Below are 20,976 nucleotides of genomic sequence, written 5' to 3'. Positions count from 1 at the left end.
AAGAGCAAGGAAAGAATAAGGTCAGAAAGTTGAGTAAGAAAAAATTGCCAAGATAGATACATTTTTCAGCACCATAGACTGTAAAATACCTCCCAGTTTTGCAGGCTGGTATTTGCAAAGAAACTAGTGACCTCAGCCTGGAGTCCTTCCAGGATTCAGCTCTTGAAGAACTGCTTGTCACAGTCTAGCATTTCCATAGGGAGATACAAATCATTAATTTTTAAAAATATAACACATTTGGAAGCTCTTGTTTCCACCTCCCAATATGGCCTTTCAGTAACTGACTTTGTTATGGGAGGGGGAGAGTGGGAGACAGGGTCCAGATGCATCATAACAGCCTCCTAGTTAATTTGGGTTCTACACCCCTGGAGAACTGACTGCATCAAGCCTTAGCTAATGCTCTATATGGTAAGATATTTTCTTTTACCTTACTAATTTAGTGAGTAAAAAGTGAAAATATCACATATCAGCTAAGGCCAAATTTTCAGGTGTGTTAAACTTGAAAGTTATTATTGTAACATTTTATATATATATATATATCTGTGTTATGCTTCATGTCAAATTGTGGGTCAATGCTAGTAATGTAGAAATACATCATTGGCACGGAAAAAGTTACTAATCAATGAAAACCTGAAAATCAGTTTGGATTCACTGATAAAGATGAGCACTGTCTACTAGTGAGTTGTTAGCAGCCAGTGCCATAAGACCCCAAGTTTAGGAACTGACATCTAGGAATTAAAAGGAGAAAAAAAAAGAAATTGCCTTGCCTGTTGAAAAACAGCATTAGAAATATGGATTATATGCAGTCATTCCATCTTCAGTTATTTTTCAGCCATGACTGACACCATTATGGAACTGCAAGCAGTGAATTTATGAATGTGGTCAGAATCTTTTACACAAAGCAATGTGCAATATAGTTTGTTATTTAGCTAAGGCACATTTTTTGTAGTACATAGGAGAGCAAGTACATGAGAACAGTCTTGCTAAAACCCGAAGACAAGCTTATTTCTTTCTGAAACTGTGGAAGTACTTTGTCTATAATGTTCACACTTGAAAAACTTAGAAGAAAATAAGTGTAAGTAAAAATACACTGCAAGATACAGTTTTACAGCTCTTTTAATTCCAGTGTCCCAGGAAAAAGTTGAGTGGCTAAGAAACAAGTTCTGTTCCTTCAATGCAAGGGAATTGTAGCAAAACCCCAATATTTTCCAATGCAGAGAAAATCTTGGTTTTGGAAAAATATCAGTAGTTCAAAACTACAAAGATAATAGAGAAGAATAATTTCATTTTGATTTTTAATGGTTTATTCTGAGATTATTTTCAGGAACATTTATTGTATTCGTAAGTGTGTTATCATAGTATCTCAAGAAATCCTCCTCCTCTGTTTTGACCAGATTGTGATGCTCAAGCTCATTGCCCCTCCAGCCTCAGTTACTCTTCAGTTACAGAAGAGAAATCAGAGGAAGGTCATTAATTTTGAAATTTTATTCCTTGGGTTCCATCTTTGTTATTGCAAAGGCCCACTATAAAATCAGTATCTATATCTGCTTATATATAGCTGTGTGTGTATATACATGAATATACATATAAAGCAAATTATTATTTCCTGCTTTTATTATAGTAGCCTCAATCTACTTTAGCAGTGATTCTTTCTTTTCTGTCAGATATATTTCTGAAACTCTCATTCAGAAAATAAAACTGTATTTTCTGAAAAAGAAAAATGCTAATTTTTCTTCCACTGAAGTAGAATTGTGTGGCTCCACTGCAAGCTACTAATCAATGCCTGTACTTTCTGCCTCAAGCAATGGTTACAGATGAAATACATTAACTTCGTAGTAAGAGTTCTTCTTGTCTGAACAAGAAATAGCTCCAGATTTATGCTTAACTTTATGCTTAAACATTGCTCTCAGTCAGAAATTGATTAAATATATTTAAATTATAATATATCCGTGTGAGGGAGGGGAGCCATGTAGGACTGATACTGATTTGAGGAAACAGGTGTTGAAAATTCATCTCAGTTAAGCTGGCATTATAGGTGTGTTCAAATTTATTTTTTTTTGCATAATTTCTCACAGATTCATAGATTTGAAGGTCAGAAAGGACAGGTATGTTCGTATACTATATATGAAACTAGTCCATGTGATTTTATATAGAGATTCCTCTTTCTGCTCTTACAAATTGTGTCTATTAACAAAAAAATATTATTTTTTTATTTGCACAATTCTGTTAATAATCTCTCATATCCTGTAGTCATCTGCTCTGTATTTAAATGTACTGACTACTAATAATTTGCAACTTTTCTGTTTAAACTGTATTCAACTTCCGGCCATGTCATGGTTTTAGCAAGGCCCAAAATCCAATTCTGATTCCTAGCCCCCCTCCCACATCTCAACCCCATGTGAGATGGGTTTTCCAGACAAAAACACGAGACTCAATATGGGGGGAAAGGAATATATTACAATGACTATACACACAAATAAATACTATAATACACTGCATACAATCTTAACTCTATTTCTATCTCTACCATGACAATAATATTTACAATGGGCCAAATCTCTTCTCCCTCCAAATAAAAGTCCAGGAGAGAAGAAGAAGAAAAGACCCCTTCCAGTCTCTGAGCAGCAGGTCTCTCTCTAGGCAGCAGGTTCTCTTCTTCTCTTCCAGGCAGCAGTAGTAGTTGCTGGCTCTCTGCCAGCACACACGAGGGGGTCTCCAAGCCCCTCGGCCCTCCGTCCTCAAAACGGGGGTCTTTCCGTGGGCTACGTAACCCCAGACAAGGTCGCATCACCACGGCCATATCACGAAGCACGGGGGTCTTCGTGACAGTCTGGTATCCTCAGGGGAAATCAAGCCCCTTCACAGAGCTCCCATGCTCTGACTCAAAGATGGCTGCCAGCTTCTCTGAAGCTGCAGCAAGGAGGGGGGGGGGGAAGCCCAAGGTCACCCCCTCCACACACATTCCTTGGCCATCCTGGCGTAGCTCTCAGGATAGTCTGAGCTTTTTGCTCCTCTCTGCAGTGCATACTGCACTTTAGGACTCCTCTCAGTCCACCACCCCCTCCTCTTTCTCGGAGGCATCTCTCTAGGGAGTTCGGGGGTTTTGGTTTGTCCAGTTCTTACCCCGAAACTCTGTTCCTGCTATTGGCTCAGTCCTCTTTCAGGTGCTGCCTTTCTGCTTTCCTTTCTCCTCAGACATCTCTGTGTCTTCCATGCAGCATACCGGCTTCTGCTGCTCCTTTTGGTCCTTATCAGTTGGCTCTTTGCCACTGCTCTTCGGACGCTGCTGTCTCCGCTGCTGCTCCCAGCGTCTCCCACTGCTCCTACAGGGGAGAAACTCCCCCAGCTTCTCAGCCACAGACACTCAGCTCAGCTCCGAGTCCCTGCAGCCCCCCCAACCGGGGGCTGGGGGGGGGAGCAGAGGCCCCCAAGGGGCCGGAGCCCCTTCTCCTTGTGGCCTCTACAACATGGCCACCTCTTCTTCTAACAACAAGTACCACTGCTTCTCTTCCGGTGGAGAGATATGTTTATATTTTACAGGAGCACTGATTGGGTCAGACCCCAAGGGTCACCACTCCCTGGGGGTTACCACTTTCCTAGTTTCAGGGGGAAAACCTGGCTCAAACCACTACAGGCCAATATCCCTTTTCAATACTATTGTTTCTATAGTTAATAATTATTGTATTATCAGAAAACTGTCTTCAGTAGGTTTTAGCATGAGCAAATTTACCCTCTGCAGCAAGATATATTGACCAAGGGGCAGCACCATAAAATGACAGAAAAATCTAAAATCAGGCACAATTGCATAATATAGGCACCAAAACAGCTTTGATACCCCTTCCCAGCTCTGCTGGTGCTTGGCTCTACAATAGTGCTGTTTGCTGTGCTCCTTTGGTTCTGCTCTGCAGAAATTTAAGATCCAGTAGCCATCTTCAGAGTAAGCCTTCCTTCACCTGCCTCTATTGAATATGTTCTTTAATCTGACAGGAGCTGTCCATCAGGTATTCACTGGAAATGCAGGAGAAAGAGACACTGCCTATTTCTGTTCCTTTCTATCTTTTCTAGAGGATAAGGCATCCATCTAGGCACTGAGACACCTGCTTTCAGTGTATGCCCATATGGCCAAGAGAGCCAATGGTATCCTGGGGTGTATTAGGACAAGCATGGCCAGCAGGTCATGGGAGGTGATCCTGACCCTTTATTCCGCCCTAGTGAGGCTGCATCTGAAGTGCCATGTCCAATTCTGAACTCCTCACTACAAGAGAGACATGAAGCTCCTGGAATGGGTCAAGGGGGAGGCAACAAAAATGATTAAGGGACTGGAACATCTCTCTTACAAGGAAAGGCTGAGAGAGCTGGGCTTGTTCAGCCTCAGAAAGAGGTGACTGAGAGGGAGTCTCACCACTTCCTATAAGTATCTGAGGGGAGAATGTCAAGAAGATGGAGTCAGGCTCTTCTCAGTGATGCCAAGCAACAGAACAAGAGGCAAAGGGCAGAAAATGATGCACAGGAAATTCTGCCTGAACATGAGGAAGAACTTCTTTACTGTGTGGGTGGCCACACACTGGAACAGGTTGCCCAGAGAGGTTGTGGAATAACCCTCACTGGAGATGTTCAAGAGCCATCTGGATGCAATCCCATGCCATGTGCTCTAGGATGTCTCTGCTTGAGTCCAGAGGTTGGACCAGATGACCTACAGTGGTCACTTCCAACCTTGCCCATTTTATGATGTGATTTCACTTTTCAGAAAGGTCCTTTACACCAGGCTGTTCTGGTAGGTGTTATTCTGTGCCTCTTCTGTTGAATTGGCATAGTTTCTTAGAAAAGAGTAGAAAGGACTCGAGAAGTCCGAGGACAGGAAAGTGTTATGACCTGCCCCTGAAGGTGAGGGTAACCCATGTTCTTGTTAATAGATCCCTTGGGCTGGATTAGATTGAAACGACACTGAATGATTGGTGTTTATATATGTATATATGTATATATATGTAGAGTTTATTTTAGAACAATTTGGTTGCAATTGTAATCGTTTTGATTATTATCTGTAGAAATATAGCAATATAAAAGCATAAAGATATCACTTAAGAAAATATATAAGGAAATGAAAGAAAGAAAGGGTAAGAGTAGAAAGATATCACCACCTGTGGATCCAGTGATAAGACTTGATTATTTCAATTTAGATGTCCTTTGGTTGGAGTGATGGTCTCAGTCTTATCTGTCGGGGGTGAGGGAAGCCCATGAAACCAAGAGTTCAATGGGTTAATATATGTTTAGGTTTACATGGGACATCCAGGTACCTCCCCTAGCAGGGGAGTTTTACACTGTCTAATGCAACACTGTGGATCATGTGGTGCAGTCCTCTGGTGGAAGGCCCTAGAAATAAGTCTCTTAGGGGGTCTTTGATGGTTTATGACACCTTCTAAGACATGAGAAGGGAATTTTTACTGACCCAGTTATGTAAGGAAGGACACTGGCATATTAAAAAGCACCATCTCACCTCACAGGATCTGCTTCTTATTGGCCTTTTCCCTTATCTGGCTCAAAACCCAGCTTGTAGCCTCTGGTAGTGGGTGTGAACCCTCTCTTCCCCTGGGCAGTTACCTTTCACATCATCAGCAAAGCACCCCCTGTTGTGCAAGTGACCAATTCTTTGAGCCATGAACCATCAACATTTCAGTCTCTCACAAAAAGTGAGGGCCTGGCCCTGTTCACCAGGACACCCATCACAAGACAATCATGCAACAAGATAACTAGTACTTGCATGTTTTTGCTAGTTGTGCAGTGGGTAGGCATCTTTCCACACAGCCTACACATGGCTGAGCTCCCTCCTGAGGCATCTACTCTCCACCCTCTTTTCACACTGCAGAGTAACTAGGGGACCTAACTCAGCTACAGCTCCCACTTTAACTACATGTGGTGCTGTGCAGCACTTACGTCTCTTTCCCAACCTATCCCATAGTTTCTTACACCATGAAGGGCAAATTATAGGTTTTGAGTGTTAAAAATGGTATATTCAGAAGACTGCAGTCTCTGTGATACCACCAAGACAAGATGGCATTATTAATTTATTAACTCTGACTGGCAGTTGAGAACTTGAGAGTTCCCCTTTGAAAGTAGTTATAAAAATAAGTCTTGCCCAATCCAAACTTTTAATAAGCCACATTATATACATTTCCTTCCTTCCTTTGCTGTTGATGAAATATGAACAACATCAGAATTTTTCAAGTTTTTACCTTTCCTTTCTATGTTATTTTTGAACTTAATTACCTCAATGACCTTTATTCTGACCATAGTTACAGAAATGTGGAGGAATAAAAACTAGACGTAAATCAAACAAAGAAACAAGTGCAACAAAAAAAAAGCAATAAAAGTGGAAACAAAAATGAAGGACAGTAGTAAAACCTGAAGTAAAACCTTTCTAAATATACCAGAAAGGTTTAGGTAACAAAACTAGGCTTGTAACTTCATACAGTTCTCATCTTTTGGAATGACAATGAGATATGAATAAAGATGAAGGTCCAAGTTACTAGATTTAGGCTAAAGTTATTCTAGAGTTATTCCAACATTTCTTATCAGATGTGGTAAAGAAACACCTTCCCTCCCCCTGCCCCTACATACACACACAAAGCTAAACAATATTACATTCACTGTAAGAAAAAATTATGTAACAGTTTTTGTTTTCTGTTTCAGAAGCAAACCCAAACAACCTAGATTAAATCCTCTTTCTCTATTTTACATTGTTCTTGAGAAAAATATCCAGTTTCCTAAGGTAGTAAGGAAAAACTTATTTGGCAACTGATGCTGTGTCAATCCATTTTATTCTCCTAAATTGTTTTTCACTTGCTATTACTGGAGAAAATTTCCAATAAAAGCATTCAAAGATTTCCAGAGGCTCTAGTAGAAACTGAGAAAGTCATTCTGTGGGTTTTTTTTTTCAGAGCATAAAATTGATTCAGTCTAATCTTTTCCCTATAAAACTGGATAATATGTGCAGCATCTTCAGTGGAGCTATTAGCTTTCCTTCACCACAAATATTAGTTATTTACTTAGATAAAAAAAATAGCTAAAAATACCTGTTGGTTTTGCTTATGTTCATAATATAGTACTATGTCTTCTCAGTATTATTTTACTTCTGTCTAAAAATGTGACAAAGTAAAGAACCTAAAACTTTGCTTTTGAAGTGCATTGACAAGTATATTTTTCACTGGATCGGTCAGATAAAAGGAGTTCACTAACACCATAAAATGAAAAAAACAGTAAAGAAAAGACTAAAGCTGAAGCTTTGAGAAACAGAGCAGTTGCCCTCAGTTTTCTTGCTAATACACATTTGTTAAATGCATTGGAAAAATCCTTAATGTGAAAAACCATTAGTTATATAAGAGAAATAAAATAGTAAGTTTTGCAAATTCACATTCTACAAATGGTATGCTGAGAGATTTCAGTTCTGCTGACTGATACAGAAACCAGGGAAGCTCTGTAGCTCCTAACAGTGGTTCCCATCCCTTAAGTTATTCAGCACGATGAAAGGACATAAGATACCCTGGAATACTTTTGCCTGATTGTTTGCTCATGCTTTATTGCAAGCAAAAGTACTATTGAACTGCCACATTGTTTGAGGGCAAAAGGCTGTGATTTTATACATATTTCACATATACCCAGATTTACTGTTAGAGCTGTAATCCTATTTCAGTCTTAAGTTCTTACATGAGAATTATCACTGTGTTCCTCTAGTTGAATGCACCTTATTATGGCCAAACACACAAATCTTTAAATGTTTTTCTACTTGTTACAGATACATCTTTAGCTTTGTTCCTTTTTCGTTCTGGCAATGGCTATAATAGAGCAAATTCCTTTTTATCTCATAATGAGTCATTCATAAACCCTGTTAAATTGTAATCTTTTTCTAGTCTTCTCTTCCATCCTCTCCATCCTGTCTGCTGGATGGACTCCAGTGCAGTCCATCAAGAAATCTCAGTTATAATGAGCAAGGTGCTGATGGTTTGACCCTCTTGAAATACCTGCTTTCAAAGCCTTTCCTAAAGACAAATGTGGAGCAGGGTGAGAGGGAGGGTGAGAGTTATCTCAGCTCCCACCATCACCTTACATTTTTGGTCAATACATGGAGAATCAAATTAAATACTCCCCGTTCTGTTTGCTTTGGTTGGTGTGCATCAACAGTGTGTTGCACATTTTGCTGTCATAACTTCCTGGTATGGACCAGACTTCCTGAGTTGTAAAGGAACAAGCCTCAGACATTTACAATGCTACCAACATAATTTCATGAGTGACTATCACAAAAAAAAGTGTACAAAAAGTTCTATGATGCTTTTTCACTCATCTTATGCAACAGCTGATGAGTTGTCACTGGTGGCTTTCCCACAGCATCACTGATGGAGTTGATATATTTACTTTGACATTGATGAGAGCTGCTTAGGCAGTTCTTGAGGTGGTCCTAAGTGGGCATAAAAGTAGATGCTTATGAAAATGAGCTGCCCAAAACACTCAGGAAAAATCAAATTCACAGCATCCGGTCTCTTAAATGTTCTGATTTCATTGACAGGCACCAATCATCTGTCAACACTGCTAAGTAGTAGCTCTAGATCTTCATATTTTCCTAAAATTATACATGCTTTGCAGGGAAAACACAAAACAGCTAATAGTCAAAACAAAAGTTGTTTTCAGAAAAGAAAACTCCACTCCATTATATTGCTCTCTTTGTTTCATAATTTTATGTTTAAATATAGAGAGTATGTAAATGATCATTTTCTCTCATATTCCCTTCCTGCTTAGTGACAAGAAAACAAATTCAAATTGTGTTTGGGAGGAATATCTTAACAAAGCCAATTTTATTATTCAAATGAATTGTAGGTGTTGCATATCTGCATTTTCTGAAATTGTTAGCAAGTTTTTTTTCCAAAGCTTTCTCTCTTTCTTTTGTATATAACACATTATATTTAGAGAACCAACCAGCCTCAAGAAACTCAGTTGTTTTAAGTAAAAGTTGTCATGGCTATACATTTTGGTTGCGAAATTATTGATTCATTTTTTGTTTAAATTTAAGGTTTAGAGTCTAAAGTTTTTCAAAAAATGAGAAAATAACTTCCTGAACAACTGTTTAATAGAATTATGCTTTTTCTGAGTATATCATGGTAAATTAGTTCAGAGGAGCAAATAGGTTCATAAGATAAGAAATATATCTTCCTTCTCTCTTACATTCCCATATTAATCATTCAGTTAATTAATCATCAGAACCAGTTTTGATTCACTGGTTCATTTCATTAAACAGGGTTGGGAGAGGGCCAAACCAAGTCATCCCAAACAGTTGTGAAGTCTTAGTCTTCAACCATGGGTTGTTAATGACAAAAAGTGCTTCCAGTTTGTTCTTAATATGGAAGGTCTTTCTTAAATCATCTTTTTGTCCAAACATAATTTTTTGGATCAGTCACTATTAACATTCTTATAGTTAGTATAAAATAGATAACAAACTATATTTGACTGGAAGCACATAAATACACTGAAAACTTGTGAAGACATGGTAGTCATTGACACTACAGAGGACTTCTCAATTAAACACTAAATAGGAAATGTGGGACCTGCTTTACCCAATGTTATTTCAATCTTTTGTAGTGACACTTCAACATCTATGTTTTCAGAGAGGTTTTTCAACATAGGGATGTAAATTGGTTACAAGGGTAGACCCAGAGGCTTTTTGAAGACACATACAGACTGTGGCTCAGTCATGTATAATGTTGCAGAACAGCAACTTGAACTCTATATGTTTGAGCAAAGAGAGATGAAAAGTACTGGCTTTGTCATGAGAAAAGTTGCTGAAAATATTAAAGAGCAAACACGCATAATCAGCACTAGTAAATGATTAGTTATGCAAGTTATTTCAGTTACTCTCTAATCAAACCTACGTCCTGAGGACCTCGCTGCCACCGTCCAAGCTTGCTTGGCCCTGGCAGATGAACCTCAGGATTAAAGGGTGGGTTCAGTTCCGCGCATACTGCATCTCACCTAAAAAATCCATTGCGCAGGCTTGAAGGCTTTACCCACATGCAAAAAGTCCTGCAGCGACGGGCGAGGGTCGAAACGGTAGGTGCCGGACCTGCCTTTCTCGTATTGGCCTTTTCAGCCACCAACGCGCTTGCATGAAAAATGGGTAGAGCCCTTCCCAAATCTTCGTTCGCGAAGCCTAGCCATGATATTTCAGTTACTGACTTGAACAATTTATTCCATATCTTGACACCCATTTTTTGTTAGAAAATCATAAAAGTTAGGAACCTGAAAATTGGATTTTTCTTTTGAGCAGCTGCTATCCACAAATATGGAAAGATTGTTAAAAGTGAATAGTATCTCTTTCTAACAAACTCTAGGTAGGTTTGATGGCTGTATCTCCTTGTTCCATTACTGTGCTGTCTCCAAGCATCATTATGTTGGCATTCATAGATATATGGAAGAAAAAGAAAAGCTCTTTTGGGGTTTAAAGATGTGTTTGTACAACCATGGATGTCAATGGTCCTTCTTCACTGTTGACCTGCTCATGTGGATTTACATTTATAATTAAACAAAAATTTCTTGATTGAAATGTGTTCTATAATCTTTTGCAGAATACATTATTACTAGGAAGATAAGGCTACAGAGAAATTATGTGCAAAAGAGCATAAGTGTTTATTTAAAAAAAAAAACAACACAAAAAAAAACTTTCAGGTTAACTGACTAAGTCTTTGTACCTGTGCTTTTGGTGACTTAATGGAGACTAGATAGGTTTCTGTTTCATTTATTCTGAAAATACTTTCATTATAACTTTTATTTCATTACCCGTTTTTATATAGCACATTTGTTTCAGTGTGCTGACATTCCAAATCAGAGGCATCTGGTCTTTTGCATCTGCTGTGCCTCCACCAGGGTGCCACTATTAATGAGTTTTTCTTCCCATGGCTCTTGCAACAGTATCTTCTAATGGTTTCCACTTAGTTTTCTGTTGAGGATCCAGTTTTACAACATTAAATATTTGGCTGAATTCATAAAAGTTTTTAAAAGTATCTCCAGATATGAATTGCTTCTGATTTTGGTTTGGGGGTTTATTGTTTGTTTGTTTCAGATCATTTCAGCTAATACTTTAAAGCTGTTTAATTTTTATGTTTCCCAAAAATCATATTTAGTGGTCTTTTAATTTGTATTCATCAAAGTACTTCTCTTCCTAGCATAATTATCTGTATTTGTGTTAACCCACAAAATCAGTTTGTTTGATCAGTTTAGCTAGTCACAGAATATTTTTCTGAATTTGATAGTACTTTAAGTGGAGCTCATGTGGTGCTGTTTATTTTCATGCTACTAGATCACAGGAAGGCTCAGGAGTGATGTGTTTTAGTAACTACTTTTATCCAAGCTTCTATCAGGGTTCCTATGTGTACATGCAATGTAGATACCATGTGGAACATATATTTGCTAAATCTTTAAGATTGTACCAATTGGTAAATGTAGACCCACAAATGTTGTAGCAATTTTAAAATAGAATTCTACTGAATAAAATAAAGCATTTCTTGGGTATGGTTCTCAGACACTTTCTATTAAATCAAGGAAAAATATATTATTTTGAAAAATGTTGCTTTTCCATTATTCTGAGTGGCCACTTTTCTAAGAGTAAGAAAAAAAAAATCTGCTCTATAGGTATGTGTTACTGTCTACTGAAAGGTCTGAGAATCTTCAGATCTGTTTGTAGTATAAGAGTTTTCAGGTGTCCTTCTTGACCTTTCAAAAATACACATTAGTACGCCCAACAAGACTCACTTTAAAGAAGCATTTTTAGTCTTCCTGAGTGTCCAGCTGAGGAATTGCAGACAGGTCTTGGGGTTAAGTTGTTTTGTAAGCCCTTAGGCACAGAGCAGCTCCATTCGCTCAGTTTTGTACTGAGAAAATCCTTCTTGAGCTCTCCTTACCTATTGCTTTTCCTACTAAGTTTCCTATAACAGCAGCTTTCTTCTGTGGTACAAACACAGCATTTAATGTCTAGTTGGAGACTCTGGCTGGATCAGATAAATCATTTTATTTGAGTATATCCAGTATAAAAATTATATTTAGTAAACTTCAGAGAACAGAGTCACTGTTGGCATAAGACCTTACAATCACTTAATTTGGTTTTCCTGTTCTGAACAGTAGGGGAAGGAGAGAGAAAGGGAAATATTACTTTGGAAGCCACAGAATTATCTGGGCATCTTGTATGTGTTTTAATGCTCCTTCTGCACAGTCCATTTTGGCAATGTGTGTAATACAGATGTTGTTCAGCTACAGTGGGACTGCTTTTTCTATTGCAAAATTCATGTCATTCATTAACTTGTCTTCCTAGAAAATGGAGTTTAGAAGGCACATAGATATGTAGAGGTAGTAACTGCATCAGTAGATTTTATTTCTTTTTCTTGAGTGTTTTCAATAAGGAGAGAATTCGCTTAATTATGCAAGCTGCTGCTTTAACTACATGTCTCTGTATGCAATTCAATCAGTATACAAGTGAAAAAATACCATCCAAACTTTTGGGTTTAGAAAGCCAGTTATAATAGATTTTAAAGAACTTGTGATATAGAAGTTCAAGGCAAGAATTTCCCACGGTGTAGCTAGATGTGTACCTTGAAAATTACCTTTCTTCTTTAAGAGTTTGTAATTGAACAAAAGCAAACTGTGGAGCTTTTAGCTTGCTTTTGATAATACACACTGTAGTTACAGGAATTTATATTATCATGCTCTTTTGTTGATCTCATTGAACAGAAAATTATATTAGGCCTTTATTTGTCACCTTCAACTTGGTGAAAATTACGCAACATTAGTTTCAAGTTCGATAGTCAAATTCGAGATCAGACTACAGGTCTTTTCTGTCCAGTACAGTCAAGGAATAACAGCTTTTTTAAATAAAGTATGATTATTTAGGAAAAAAACCCAACATTTTAAGGAGAAGAAAGGGGAGACTTTTATGACAATAGAATACTCAAGACACATAATCAACAGCCAGGTGAGCATTTTAACAGGTTATCTAACCAATGTCTGTGTAACAAGCCTGAAAAATAAATTCTTCTCAGGCCTTTTTTTGCCAGCTTGATAGCTGGTATAGTGTACCTACTATCTATCTGACAGTATGCTGTTCTGTTCTGATGACTAAAAATTGTGGGTAGAAAAAAGTAATTTGTTTATAGTTTTATAATAAATATTGCTACTTCCAACTCCCAAGACTGGGAAATCTAATGATCATCTTTTCTGGAAACTACACAATAGGGAGTTGAAGTAGATGAATTTGGTCAATGTCTTTAAATACATACTTGGATGCTTCTCATCTGAGAAACTATTGTACTTGTTCCTTGTTTGCTCTTCCCTAATCCTTCAAAATAAGTTAAAGTAATATATGCATAGATCTTATACACCTTACTTGCCTTGAGTTTTCATTTTCAGATTGCCTGGGCTTTATGTATTTATGTAACATATAAATTATTGTGAGTGTTAATTATTTTTCTGCTAGGTAAGGTGTCAGGACAGAAAAAGTGACATCAACAGTCTTACAATGGCTTTTAACTAATAGATTACACAGTCTTGAAATATTAAAAACCAAACATTATTAATTAGACCTCATGATTTACTAGGAAAAGCCTGCGTAATCTGCTAACATAGTAAATCCTTATATCTTTCTTTAAAATACCCTGTAAAATCTAAAAGAATATCGAAAAATAGTGCCTTTCTATAGCTTTATACAGGAGAATAGCTTATCCTGCATAATTTAATGTATTAAAAATGAAGAATGATTGTCAATTTTATTTGTCTAGTTTTATAGGTTGGTTTTTAATTATTATTACAAGTTGTCCTTGGTATTTTTATATAAAGAATAACAACAATATTTAGAAGGTCTAAACATAATTCTTCATAATATTTGAAATAGCAAACAATCTTTTTATTTTAAATTAAGCAAGCACAAAAAAAAAGGCCCAATGTGTGGTCTTCTCAACAGTTCTATATGCTTTTAACTTGGTTTTATTTTTGTATTTGTATTCAACTAGGCAATACTACAGGATCTGGAGCAAAGACGTCCCCAGCTGGAAGAACTAATAACTGCAGCACAAAATCTGAAAAACAAGACAAGCAATCAAGAAGCCAGAACAATAATTACTGACCGCAGTAAGTGGTGATTCTTCTAGCATATGACAATTCGATAAACATGGAAAATGTTGTAATATCTAATAAGCATGGTATTTTTCAGATACTTTATGCCTTTGCCATGAGAAGGAGAGTTCCACCAGGAGACAATTCTCATACAGATTTTCCAAATTGCTTATAGAGTAAATGTCAGTGAAATTCAGTGATCCCATATTTCAAATTTTTCACCTTCATTTTGTATTGCTTGTCTTCATAGTGGAAGGACATTGTATGAAATACAATGTGAGCACTGTAGATAAAGAAATACATTTATTCTTAAACAAGGAGAAGGAAAGAATTCACAGAATATAGCCACAGGCTTGTAAGAAGCTTTCGATTCCATCCCCCATAGTACAGCTGCAGGCTCTTCTTTCATCTCCCCTCAGCTGACGCACAAGTCTGATGATGCTCTGCATTACTCTGTATTATTTCTTCAGTTCTGTTTTCCCCATCCAGAATTAACCAACTAGCTGTGACTAAGGTGGAAAAATTAGTAGATTAGGTTTTAGAAGTCTATAGAAGACATAATGTTATTACCCTTGGATGCTTGCACATCTTTATGTCTCACACTGTGGCATGAAACACACTCCCAAGGTCATGCTAAGAAGCAGCCCTCTGTGGTGGACTGCTCTATATCTTCAGTGATTATTCTGAGTACTTAGGACTAAAAGCTATGAAAAATGAATTTTTTTGTGGTTTTCAAGGTCTGCTATGGAGCTTAGGGAAGACCAGGCCAAATGCTTCGTGCAAACTGTTCTGTACATCATGGCATGACAATCAGGGATTGCTCCGTGAGACTGATGACTGTGAAGGTATAAATGTAGGCCCAACTTTTCTGTCCCCATAATTAAAAACTAAATATATCTATATACACATTACCTCTTTCTTTTTATTCCATCAGGTAAATACATTCCATAATATGTCAAAATCACATTGCGTGTTTGGACTGCATTGTTGTCTGACTCACATATGGATACTATTTAGGCCATATCCTATGTAAGATAACATTGTTAAACCGCTTTTCTCTTCCTTTGCCATGAGAAGAAAACATACAACTGGGAGCGAGAGAAGCTGTGTTATAACTAATGTTTGAGAAGAAAAGGATAGTGCTTATTGCATAAGAATATGTTTCTGTTTGACATGAAAATGAATGTTAGAATCACATACTCAGTTAAGTTCAGATGAAGTGTGTACATATACCTTAACTTTACAGCTACAACCAATGTAGCACTCTTATCAGTATTTTCTAGTATGTTTTAATTTTTAGTTATGAGACAAGTCTTCAGAAGATAAGAATCGTAGACTTACATGAAATGCAAACATAATTCCTATATGCCCCCGTGTGAATTGTATGCATGACTAAATTTTGTTCTGTTGGAAAACTGCACTTCACTTTAAGTGAAATAGCCTTTTAAGACAGATTAAATGTTTCTTGCTCATAAAGCAAAAAAGAAGAGCATCTATTGGACTGTAAATCATGAATGAGTATGTGGTAACACAACTATATTACAGCTTGCATCTGTGGCTAGCAGTGTGGTGAATACATTTTACATGATACATGATGATTTCTTAGTTTTTGTCTATAAGAATTCCCAAAATTATCCATTAGTTTTGAACTTAAAGTAAAAAATTCAGTTTTACTGTGATTTAGCAATTAATTTTCTATGCTGAAACTGTCAATATCCTTGTCTACAAAAGTGCAACTTATAATGCATTAGATACAGTTCATGTCCCCTTATGTTCTTTCAAGTACATCTTGGAAGTATGATCGTGGTCATTTTTGATCCAGTCTTCTGAGGCAGCAAACTAGATTCATGAAGGTTTTTCATGTTTATTTAGTTTATATTTGGAAAATTGTAGGTAATATTAAACACTATTCAAGATGCATTTATTACTTTTAAATTTTAAGGAGATCATGATATTTTTGGGGGGTAAAAAAGATGCTAATGGCACATAAGGTGTTTCTGAATATTTGCTACATATACTGTCATCTAAAGTACTTCTTTTAAAAAACAGTAATTTTTATATTTTTAATTACATGACTTTTTTCCTCTATATATCAGAGAAGGTGGAGATTGCTCTGTTTGGTTTGAATTGGACCTTGCATTGAGGTCCTGCTGCAAGTCCTCCCTGACTACCTCATCCACAGACCATTTCCCATTTCCTGAGATTTTCCCCCTGCTCATGAATGCTAATAGATTGCATGGTTATGTTTTAGCAGTCATTAGTACTCATTTAATCTATTCTATTTCATGACCTGAACACCAGCACTGTGCCATTGGTGCTCCTCTGCAGCAGTTGTGTACCACTCTCACAACCAGCCTTCTGTACTGACACACTGTCACAGAATATGCCAAACTGGAAGGGATCCACAGGGATCAAGTCCAACCCTTAGCTCTGCACAGGACCATTCCCAAGAGTCACATCATGTGCCTGAGAGTATTGTCCAAACACTTCTTGAACTCCATCAGGCTTGGTGCTCTGACCACTTCCCTGGGGAGCCTGTTCCAACACCCAACCACCCTCTGAGTGAGGAACCTTTTTCTAATATCCAACCTAAACCTCCCCTGACAACTTCAGGCCACTCCCTCGTGTCCTGTCACTGGTCACCACAGAGAAGAGATCAGTGCCTGCCCCTCTTCTTCCCCTCACAAGGAAGTTGTAACTGTATTGAGGTCTCCCCTCAGTCTCCTCCAGACCGAACAAACCAAGTGCTCTCAGCTGCTCCTCATACGACTTCCCCTCGAGGCCCTTCACCATCTTTGTTGCCCTCCTTTGGACTCTCTGTAATAGCTTCATAACTTTCGTATATTACGGTGCCCAAAACTGCATCATCAGGTGCCAGATGCATCAGATCCCATCACAAAGGAAAGGAAATTCAGGCCTGCAATGCATTGGTCTGTCACGTAGGAGCTGATAGCCTTGACTATATCTAGTGCACTTCCTGGGTGGAAGCACGGGATCTTACACTTTGAGAAATGAAAAGCTGAGAAGATGAGTTAATTTGTATGACTCGGTTGTTCATTGCCTTTTGTTATTAAAGTAATAGAAAAAACCCTAACACAATCATCTGGCCAATATCGCTGAAGAGACATATTATAAATATTAAATGAGACTCAGATACTCAACAAGAGTAGAGCTGGCTGCATTCTTCATTACAGGATGTGTTTGTGTGCCATCAAATAAAATTAAAGTCTGAAGGTTATGGCTTTTGTGCTAACATTGCTAACTCTTAAGTCATTCTGCTTGCAGAAATATGAATATTACTTTTGTAAAAGTCTAACTTTGAAATATATTTAGAAAAATTATTTCCCTTGTGAAGTATTTTTTAAAAACAAACAAGGTAAACATTTTATACGAAATGAAGAAAAAGACATTTGTTAGAAAGTCTCTATGAATTGCAAAAAAAAATGTATAGAAATGAGGTTATTTTCAACAGAATTGTCATAGTATTGCGTAGATTTAGTCTTTCTTTAGGAAATAAAACCAATAGTTAAAGATGAGCTCAAACAATCTAATTCTTTGCTTTGAACCTCCTTTCCCCACCCTTACTCCATTATCTGCATGAAACTGTTGGAGCTATACTACTTATAAAGACCTTGGCTCTTTGAAGGCTCTATAAAGTAAATATTTTTTACATTTGCATGTTATACTTAAATCTTTGTGTATTCTATGTATTCAATTCATAGTTTGTTTACAACTTATACATTGGAGGATACACAAGAATAATAATTACATTTAGTCTTGTGGAAAAGCTGTGGGAAAAAGCTGTGGGAAAAATCAAGATACCTCTCTGCTCTTTTAATACAGAATCATTCTGTTCTAACAGAACCATATGCTGTACAATAACATTTTTCTCTGCATAATATGTCACAGCTCCAAAACACTTTGCTTTACTACTGATGAAAATGTTATTTCTTTAAAATGAATGGGTTTACAAGCAACTTTGAATTTAGTAGTAATTAAACTTTGAAAATTGCTCTTATTTTCCATCAGTTTCTATGTATAAATACAGAACACTGGTAACAAGTCCATGTAGAAATATGCTGAGAGATAATACAAACAAATTTACAGTCTTAGAATCAGAAATACCAAAGCAATTACAAAGACTGTTGTAGATTTTGATAGATCCTGGACATGTAAGAAACTTTAAATAGCAGGCCTTCCTACTGCTATGTTCACACATACACAAGAGATAACAGTGCATAAACTTTCTGTGGTTTTACTTTGCTAGTAATTTACATCCCAATTTTGCTAATGTGTTTTCTGGCTGTGTAAGTGATAGAGGAGGTAGGGAAATTAATATTTATAAAACTGTATGAAGAAATAATCTCTTACTGACCAAAGAATCTCCCTTTCAAGACTATAAACCAAAGTAACACACATCTTTCTTCAGAAATTGTATGAAATTTAGTGTTCTCTCAAAATACCACTTCAGAAGTTAATTAATTTCTATTACACTGAATACATAAATAATAGCAATAAATACAAGCATTTCAATATACAAGCATTTCAGTGAAGACTATTTTGATCAAGAATTATGCTTAGGGACCAAATGATTCCTTTTGAAATTTTCTTTGACAGTTTTAAAAACCAAGTCCACAAATACATGAATAATTTATAGAGGATGTCTTCAGAAGACGTATTTTGATTTTGTGGTTTGTTTTTTTATTTGTTTGGGTTTGTTTTTTTCTTGTTCATTTGGTTTTGTTTTTTTAAGAAAACCTTTATGCTATAATTGGTTGTTAGCAGAGCTGCATTTGAACTAATCTGGGAAGAGTCTGAGTGTCTCTGTGCCACTACATAAAATGCCATTATTTAGTAGTTTGCTGTATTTGACAGTTTTATGGCAAAATCATCAACTTGACATCACTTTCACTACAAAACCTACGGAAACTCCACAGTGAATTACAGCTGTACTGTTGTTTTCGACATCTTAATGAAATAGCCATTTCCATTGTACTGCTATCCATGTGGTTTTCTCTTAGAACTATTGAATACAAATCATGAGTTTACCAGTTGAAAAAATAAATTCAGACAATCTGGGATTTGTCATCTAGTAGTAAACTCCCTAGTTACCAAGGCTAAAAAAAAGTATAAGAACAAACTGTATTTGCATACAGTTTTCCAGTTATCTTGTTGATATTTTTAAGCTGAATTATTGAATAAATCCAAGTGTTCTATTCTCTGGATTCCACATACTTGTAGAACTTCTCAAGAACCTGAGTAATAGTTTTCCCATGTCATAAACACGTTATGTTTACTAATCATTGCGATGTACTACTTTACATCTGACAACTTGTTTTTCCTATGCCATAGAAAGGAAGCAATGGAGAAACTGTTGGTTTTTAACAAAATGTCAATGACAAGATAAAACTATAGCTCTGAAAGGGATAGCATGGCTCTGAGAAGAGCATATAATTTGAAACCAGTTCCTTGGTGCACATTTGCTGCTATAGGATCTGTAAGAAAGTTATGGGACATTTTAAGAAGGAGCAAGAAGCTATTTTGGAGCACTGGGGAGAGTTGCCCTTCAAGAATGGGCAATAACATGCCCCAGAAATGTCTGAATGATTGGGAAAATACAGTTATATATGACTTCTCAGTCTATATATACTGGAAGCATATGGATCAGTGGACAAAGGGCAAGATCTCAGCTGCCTACTTCAAATGTCATAGTGCTCCAAAGAAGGCTGTGAGACTACAAGGTGACCACTCTTCGCTTCTGGTTATATTCTTGAGTAGGAGTGGCACAGATTTTTTGGTAATCCCAGAGGTCATAAGTGTATTAGGTGGTATCATTGCTGGTGGCTTGCTCAGATCTCTCAGATCTCAATCCTGCAAAGAAAGTTAGATAATTACAAAACTTGTTGTGTGGTAATTCAAGTGGAACTGGCTAGTTCTAGACTAGTTACTTCTAAATAGATAAGAATGTAGATAAGAATAGAATAGATAAGAAGTTTCAGTTGCTAGAAATCCGTCTGTGTTGGAGGACAGGCACCCTGGATTGCTGTGTTGTATAGAGGCATTTAATTGTGTCCAAATCTTAATAGTGGTAAAAGTTTGTCATCTATTCTCAAAAAAAAAAATCAAACTAAGAGAGCAGAATGGTTGATCAAATCTCTCATCAGGAAAAGTGAGTTCTTGGCTAACTCTGAATTGTGAACAGTACAAGTGAGTGCAAAGAGAAAATCCAGTGAGATTGTGAGGCTGTGTTGCAGGAAAGAGTGATATTAAATACTTTTTTAAAAAGCCTGTAAATAATTTCAGTGAGGTTCAGAAGACAATGGGGGGGGGATGGGGAAGCCACAAACCAGCCACCCAGAATAAGGACAGCATGATTTGGTAGGGGATGCTTCACATTTACAGGTTGTGCTTTGTTGTATGAGGTAGACATGGGTACACAAAGTTAACTGGTTGAAAGACTTGGGATATACCATCACCTGACAGAAGGAGAATGCACTTCCCTCTTTAGCTTAGGGAACAATTTGGTACAGCACTGTGGGAGAGCTGCTGAGTCTGCTTTGTGTCTTGTTTTAACCTGCTGGTTATCATTTAAGGATTGAGTTAATAGAGGTGGTTAGTCAGAATACAGATAAAAACGTTTTTGTAATTTATAGTGTCAAAATAATTCAAGCCTATTTAATATTCTGGAACTCACTCTGTACTTCTTACAATATTTGGAGACTGAGGTGATTTTAGTAAAAGCACCAAAGCATATAAATCTTCAGCCCTCTGCCCCTCAACCTTCAACCTACCCAGTCACCAATTAGGTGAAAGTGGGTGTGGCCCAGAACCATGAGC

General features: G+C 37.1%; 1 protein-coding gene across 12 annotated transcripts in view; it reads left to right on the top strand.

The window, feature by feature from the left end:
* DMD (dystrophin) overlaps positions 1–20,976 on the top strand; it is a 1,013,774-nt gene that overhangs the window by 698,049 nt on the left and 294,749 nt on the right. For all 12 annotated transcript variants that reach the window (XM_027688940.1, XM_027688937.1, XM_027688948.1 and 9 more), the window contains one exon: positions 14,037–14,154. In XM_027688940.1, the coding sequence (XP_027544741.1) occupies positions 14,037–14,154 (118 nt within the window). The remainder of the gene's footprint in view (positions 1–14,036; positions 14,155–20,976) is intronic.

This window comes from Neopelma chrysocephalum, unplaced genomic scaffold (genome assembly GCF_003984885.1).
Source record: "Neopelma chrysocephalum unplaced genomic scaffold, ASM398488v2 Primary Assembly neopelma1_76, whole genome shotgun sequence".
In the NCBI taxonomy this organism is placed as follows: domain Eukaryota; kingdom Metazoa; phylum Chordata; class Aves; order Passeriformes; family Pipridae; genus Neopelma; species Neopelma chrysocephalum.
The sequence above is the reverse complement of the archived record's forward strand: the minus strand, read 5'-3'. Positions and strand labels throughout refer to the sequence as shown.